This window comes from Sprattus sprattus, assembly GCF_963457725.1.
Source record: "Sprattus sprattus genome assembly, chromosome: 4".
Lineage (NCBI taxonomy): Eukaryota > Metazoa > Chordata > Actinopteri > Clupeiformes > Clupeidae > Sprattus > Sprattus sprattus.
The window spans coordinates 15,168,337-15,175,674 of record NC_137923.1 but is presented as its reverse complement, the minus strand read 5'-3'; the positions used below and the strand labels follow the sequence as shown (position 1 = coordinate 15,175,674).

At 41.2% G+C, this 7,338-nt stretch overlaps 1 protein-coding gene across 1 annotated transcript; it reads left to right on the top strand.

The window, feature by feature from the left end:
- The first annotated feature begins 87 nt into the window (after positions 1-87).
- On the top strand, positions 88-5,732 carry znf330 (zinc finger protein 330). Its single transcript, XM_080836738.1, has 10 exons — positions 88-179; positions 492-657; positions 1,238-1,257; positions 1,412-1,482; positions 1,919-1,995; positions 2,444-2,570; positions 3,016-3,120; positions 3,368-3,414; positions 3,519-3,636; positions 5,188-5,732. The coding sequence occupies exons 2-10, from the start codon at positions 538-540 to the stop codon at positions 5,484-5,486; spliced, it is 984 nt and encodes a 327-aa protein (XP_080692864.1). The 5' UTR covers positions 88-179; positions 492-537; the 3' UTR covers positions 5,487-5,732.
- The last annotated feature ends 1,606 nt before the right edge of the window (positions 5,733-7,338 follow it).

The window sequence follows — 7,338 nt, the reverse complement described above, 5'->3', positions numbered from 1 at the left end:
CTCTGTAGTCGATGTAAACAAAAAAAACAGCACCACGCAGTGAACTATGCAACAGGGGAACAGATTACGAATGCTCGTTTTTCTACCCGGAATTAGATCAAGGCTGTATGCAAGTTGCTAACTTCCAGTTAGCAGATAGATATTGAAGTCGGAGAGTGAAAATATCTCAGTATTTTTGGGTATGTCTCATTCTTCCAGAGATGTTTATCAAGACAAAGAATAGTACTGTTATATAATCAATGGAGTAATGTGCTTTTATGTCCGTTAAATAGCTTGCTACCAGTTTATCCTTTCTTGCAGCGTGCTGTTCTCAGCATCCGTGTCAACTTAACGATGAGTTTTTAGCAATAAGTTAACAGCATACGGTTATCATAATAGTATTAAGCAGTGCACGACAGAAAAACCCTTTAAAAACGTTAGTTTTTTGTTAGATACGGTGTTTAACCTTTTGCAATACTAACATTAACGTTAGTTTCTGCCTTCAACCTTAGGTTACACCTACTGAGCTAGCTAGCTAGCCAATTTCACCAGCAAAAGATGCCCAAAAAGAAGACCGGTGCTCGTAAGAAGGCTGAAAGTCGCAAGGAACGAGAGAAGCAGTTTCGGGCCAACAAAGATCACATTGATGTGGCGAAGCAACCGTGCAATTCATCCATGGTAGTAATTGTTCCCTTTTATCTTTTGTGAACAACATTGCTGCTTACAGTTATTCAATCAAACCAATGAATGAATGGATGATTCTTAACCACAACAGGATGATTCTTAACCACAACAGGATCTACATAACATATGACACCATATAGTCCACCTGGGAAGTTAAATATGCCGAGGAGGTTATGTTTGCTGTTCGATAGACCCTTTAGTTCAAACAGCAGTGTTGTTTACTAAATGTGTTGGCTTGTTGCTTGTTTAGAAATACATTCGATTGGAGGGTGCCTCAGAAAACATTGAACCATTTCAAAACTAAAACGTGCAAGTGTTGACAAACGCGAAGTAGCAGGCAAACAGACACAGCACAAGTAACATGTCTGGCCACCATCTACTTTTTTTGTTATTTCAGCATGGTTTTGAATTGATCTTAAAATCACTTACAAACCCAACTTATTTGAACCTCCAGCAACAGAAGAAATCCCTTGGATATCATAATAAAGAGCAAATAGCCCTTTTCTTCAAGCTTACAACTCTGTAGATTGTATCTTGCTTTCCTGCTCTCATTGTGTGCCTTGTATTTTTGCAGGATTGTGACAAATGCCAAAGGTAAGTTTGCCCTCTTCAGTGATGTTTGTATTGTGCATTAATAGCATTTCTTTCCACTTTCACGTCCATTCTCCATCACCATCCAGATTAGGTATTTTGCAAACATTTCTTTTTGTTTGATATCTGTCCTGTCTCTACTGTAATGTCTTCACAGGAGACAAAAAAACAGAGCTTTCTGCTACTTCTGTGCTTCAGTCCAGAAGCTGCCCATGTGTGCTCAGTGTGGTGAGTGTTTTGATTAAATTGAGCTTGGACCCGGTCCTTTGTAATCACATTCATAGCTATTTTGCACTCTCTGAAACCTTCTGCAACCTGTCAGAAAGGTCTTCCTTAATACCAACATATCTGCTCACATTGCTGGCACTGACTGTGTGAATAGCCGTTGAAGAAAAATTATTGATTAAAGACTACATTGCTTCAACAACAAGACACTGGGATAAATGTGTGAATACAATGGGAACTGTTGAAATATAAGCAAAGATATTTCAAAATAATTTATGTCACAAACCTGAACTGATATTCTGACATTGCCTAAGGAAGGTAACGATTAATTTTGCCGACAATAGGAGTGCATGAGACCTCACCGTTTGACACATCTGAGTATGAAACCAGTTGACAGACATTGTCTTTCTGAATTGTGCTTTTCCCCTTTGTGCAAAAGGCAAAACTAAGTGTATGAAGTCCTCAGACTGTGTGATCAAACACCCTGGCATCCACAGCACAGGAATGGGCATGGTGGTAAGAACTGCTATTTTGTGGTCATATCTAATCTATTGAGACTGGCCAAGTTACTATGTTAGTAAAGTTCAAGTCTTTTGTGGCTTTGGAGGGTCTCCAGCTCATGTGTAGTGGCAGAAGAGCTGGCTTGGTATTTTATCCAAGCACAAGCACATGGCAGAGACATTCATGATCTTTAACATCATGCACTCCTGCCCCACTTCTAAGAACCGGGATTTGGACACCGGTCCACAGGTGCTTACTAGTTGTTGAAGAGAAAAAAGCTAAATGTGTTTGTTGTCATTCATGACACCACCCTATAAATAGGCATGTTCAAGGTACAAAGTTGGATAATATTCATGAAGATAGTATGTCTACAGGAAATCATGATTCCTTTTAATGTGTTTGGCCATATCTAGCCAGTATGTGCTTTTTGTCCATGTTTTGATTTGATGTATTCTTCCACTAGGGGGCAGTGTGTGATTTTTGTGAGGCCTGGGTGTGCCATGGAAGGAAGTGCCTGAGCACCCATGCCTGCATATGCCCCCTCACTGACGCCGACTGCATCGAGTGTGACCGCAGCGTATGGGAGCATGGTAAACACTACCTGCAATGAACTCTCCAATCAGAATAAAATACCAGCGACTGTAAATAAATGCAGAGCCCAAGCCTCTGCACTCATATTTAAAGGGGAGATGAAGTGTGAGCTGTCCAGATGTAGAGGCCAAATTAACAGCAAAATCTCCCCTGTTATGATTAAGAATCGGTCTCAGAATAATTGCTAAAAGTAAATAAGCACATCTGAAGTGTATTACTGAGTACTTTTAGTGGACACAATGTTGGGCTGGAAAACGGAACAAAATGTCTTGCATTTACACCATCATTGGGGCAAAAAAGAATGTCAACAAAAACATAATGCTCAAAACTTTGGAATATCAGCATGATCTTGTTGTATGTTGTTGGATGTTTCAGCGTTAGATTACGTCCTGCATTTTAAAGCCCCGCATGACTCTTCCCACCACTCTTCCTCCTCCATTGCAGGGGGCCGTATATTCCGCTGTTCCTTCTGTGATAACTTCCTGTGTGAGGATGACCAGTTTGAGCACCAGGCCAGCTGCCAGGTCCTGGAGGCTGAGACCTATAAATGTGAGTCTGCAGCATCATAACCCCATGTCCTGTCACCTTGTGGAGCTGTCTGCTGTGTTGTGGTGGTGCATTTATTGAGGCTAAACACCATTATTCTTTGGGGCAAATGCATGCATTTACAGAAAACAGCAGACATGGCAACAAACAAGAGTCTTGATGCAAGTTCTGAAACTAATATATAATGTCGTCAATATAATATATAATGACTATAATACCAGACCATTGAGTGTTAAACCATATTTTTTAGGCATTTCCTGCAACCGTCTTGGACAGCACTCATGTTTGCGATGCAAGGTGAGTCCTCTGGCAGACAAACACAATTCTCAGTGGAGACAGTTGACTGATGATGCGCTAATTTACTGTTGCACAGTCACTGAAGGGCTCATCCCTTGTTGCAGGCATGTTACTGTGACGACCACGCACGGAGCAAAGTGTTCAAGCAAGAGAAAGGCAAGGCGCCCCCCTGTCCCAAGTGTGGACATGAAACACAGGAGACCAAAGACCTCAGCATGTCAAGTAAGTCCCCTCAGTAAGGTGCAGTGAACTCTAGGTATGTAACGATTCACTCAGCCCACGATGTGATGCGATTCACAAGGAATGGTTGACGATTCACAATCCAATGCGATTCGATGCACAATGAGTGGGTGCCGATTCACGATTTCCTTTCCTTTTTGACCACTAGATGGGACAGAAGTATGACACAGACATAAAAGACTGCCAGGCTGGCAGCAATTTTTTTTTTACAAAGGGAATTAGGTCTAGGAATTTGCACTACTGCTTATATTTAGTTGGTTATATTTCGTGTATAGATACAAATAGTTAGGAGTTAGGACTCCTCTGGACCCATTCTATTTATATACATATTTCAGATTATGTAATAACCTCTGTACTTTCCTGGGGTACCTTTAAGATGAATTTGAATACAAATCAAGATATATCTTCTGTCCCTTCGTTTGAAGCATACATTTTAGCTCCGGCATTGGTCTCCCATTATTGATCACTTCACGTTTGGATTGAAAGTCCAGTTTTGAGAAATGTTTTATCATAACTGTTAATTATCGGACGGTGTGTGTTATCAGCAAACGTTCGCGTTGTAGTGTAACCCATTATTAAACGTCATCGTATTATTCTGTACGTCATTATCAGCTAAATTGGATGGAAATGGGGATAATTTATGTAGTGAAAGCTGGTTTACACAATGAAACAAATGGCACTAACAAAATCGCTGAATTTGCTGATCTGACCTGAGCCACATTGAAAGAACAGAGGGGAGGCAAACACAAGCTCTGCCTCAATGAAGGAGGCTGAAAATGGAAGATTCAATAGCTAAGCTAGCGTAGCTATGTCAGTTATATGACAGTGTCCAACATCGGCCATTCTGTTAAACAATTTAATGCTGGGATGGAGCGGACTTGCAAATCGATTTTTTTACCGAATTGCGTTACATTCTTACGGTACATTGTGTATTCAGTATCACAAACTTCACCAAAACAACAATATGATTTTAAAAAAAATAAGCTAAACAATTTATATTATATGACGGCTACCTCAAACCTAGATCATTTGACAAATATTGGACTACATTTCAGCATTAATAAAAAATGTAAAAAAAAGCTTCTAAGGAAAGAGAAATCCTATCTACTGATCTGGACAGAGAAGAAAGGATGACTTCTGTTCCCCTACAGAAATGGTGACGGCCTGAAATATATCTGAAAGTTTTTAGTTTTTTTTTTAGATTTAATGTTGTAAGGTTTTTACAGCTGTTCAGATTAATATAGAGAAATGTTTTCCTGCTGAGGCTATGTTGCTAAAGAGGTGACCTGTCACTGTTTCCAGCACTTGAGGCTGACTGGATATGAATGGATACCTTACTTATTACAGGCTGCTAAACACAGTGTGAAGCCCTACAGAAAGGAAGCCACTGTTATGCCTGTAATGTATGACGTGTGTTATGATGGTAGTGGTTGGGAGGAGTGGGCCCTGATCTGAATTGCTTTCCTTGTCTTCTCCCGTACTCACCCTGTCTTTTGTCCCCTTCATTTCTCTCCAACTTCCTTTTCCGCACAGCACGGACCCTGAAGTTCGGACGGCAGGGTGTGGACGAGGAGAGTTATGGTTATGGTTATAGTTATCCGACATCTAGCTATGGGTCAGGTTATGGAGGAGGGAACCAGGACGATGATGATGACGAGGAGGGAGGATATGAATACCCCTACAGAGAGGACGACGACGAAGATGATGATGATGAAGAGGATGAGGAAGACGATGACGAGGAGGAAGAGGAGAAGGTGGCGGGCGAGGAGAAGGTGGCTGGCGAAGAGGTGGTCACTGAGGCAGTGCGTGACCTCTCAGTAGGCACCACCTGAGCACTGGGGAAATGCCAACTGATGGCAGTGAAGGTGTAGAAATACTGGGAGCGTTTGTTTGGCTCCTTTTTTTCCGGTCAGGTCTCTCTAAAGGGTTAGGGCAAAGGCCCAGCATATTTGTTTGTGTGTGTGCATTTTGGGTTTATTGCCCACAAGGGCCTTATCCTTGATACTGGTATTCCTGACTGTCACTGTATGTAATATCCTACTGCACCTTTGTGAGGAAATAAACAAAAGAGAAATGGATTTCATTGACATCATGTGGTCATTTGTGTCATTGTATTGTAACATTCATTTTGTTTGTTGACAGCAGGATTATGGAAAAACGACCTGCCTGATTTTGATGGGCCAAGGAAGACCTCATTAAATGTTTCAAGTAGATCCGAACCATGGGGCGGATACACAAATAATTATCTTACTTGAATAAACAAGCTCTAGTATTTCAAGCAACAACTCCAGATTTGAAACACGATAGGAGAAAAGGGATTTTTATCCTATGTCCCTTCTCTTCCTTTCTACAGTAATCCCACTGTGTCGTTGGTAAGATGTGATTGGATTTGTGGCTTGCACTCATCAATAAAATATTGGCTAGCCTACAATACGACATTCAATTCAGTTTTATTTATAAGGCTAAAACAACAAAACTGTAAACCCCCCTCATTTCACCCAAACTTGCTGCTTCTACAACAGCTACTACGGTTGCTGCATTAACTATTACCACAACTACTACAGCCGCACAGACTACAGCAGCTGCGACAATGTCATCTGACTCTCTTCCGCAAGTCAGATTGGTGTCAGCTCTCAACCCGAGCGAACGTCGAGAGTTCGCCACGCCTTTCAGTACGTCTGCGCGTCCTTCCAGCGCATATGTATCTCAGCTTTTGAAGGCCGTAGACACTTGGATTTGGTCTCAAAATTACCGGAATCAGCACTTAAATGTATGCTCAATGACGGTTTCCAAGCTCTATAACCTTTACTCTACATTTTTTTAATTCACCATGCAGCCACCACACTCAGGTAACGCACGCGGTGTGCACTAGGGTGCATCAAAATACTCAATTCCAGCATATTGATCTGTCTGGGTGCTCAAAGTGTTACAATCCATGCAAAAACAATAAATGCCAAATATTTTTGCGATACGTGGTGTTTTAGAGGTGGAACGGCACATTAGCTTTTATCCATTGGGGAGCCATGATAAAGCGGACAATTGTTATATCATGGTGCCACTTTTGTTTCAATGTTTGGTTTCAAGAAGAACTACAATATGCATGCCCTGAAGGAAATACCACTGCAAAAAAATGCAAAATGTAAGAAAAAAAGGCCCATTTTCATATGTGTGTTCCACCTCTAAATCTCAATGAATTTTCCCAAAAAAGTCATTTTTATGTGTGTCCGAACAAAATGCAACCCCAGACGGTTTGATATGTTGAGATTTACTTTTTGCATTGCAATTTGATGCACCCTAGAGCACGGTGTGAAATGTTATCATTTATGTAAGACCAGCCCAATCAGAATGCACATAATAACTAAATACAGTAGGCGACCTTTGCACAACTGTGTTGAATTATCCACATGATTAGTCATACGCTACTGTTAGAAATGATCGGCCCACCTCCTTCAAACCCACACCCAATTGTTAGAGGGCTGCATTTGTGAAAGTGAAAGCTCGCGCCCGCAACTTTTTCCCACTACGCATGTTTCATGGATTTAAGGAGTCGAAATGGAAAACACTGTGCATTCTTTAAATTAAAACTTTGATATCACAACTCTTGATGCACGGAATTACTTCACCGGATATGATTCAAACATGCGTTTGGATCTTGCTGCCTTGCGCGCAATCTGCAGCATTATA

Excerpts from the sequence above, each read along its gene's own strand:
- znf330 (XM_080836738.1), top strand. The coding sequence starts at position 538 with ATGCCCAAAAAGAAGACCGGTGCTCGTAAGAAGGCTGAAAGTCGCAAG. Across the intron at positions 658-1,237 it reads AACCGTGCAATTCATCCATG|GATTGTGACAAATGCCAAAG; the intron begins GTAGTAATTGTT and ends GTATTTTTGCAG. Across the intron at positions 3,637-5,187 it reads CAAAGACCTCAGCATGTCAA|CACGGACCCTGAAGTTCGGA; the intron begins GTAAGTCCCCTC and ends TTTTCCGCACAG.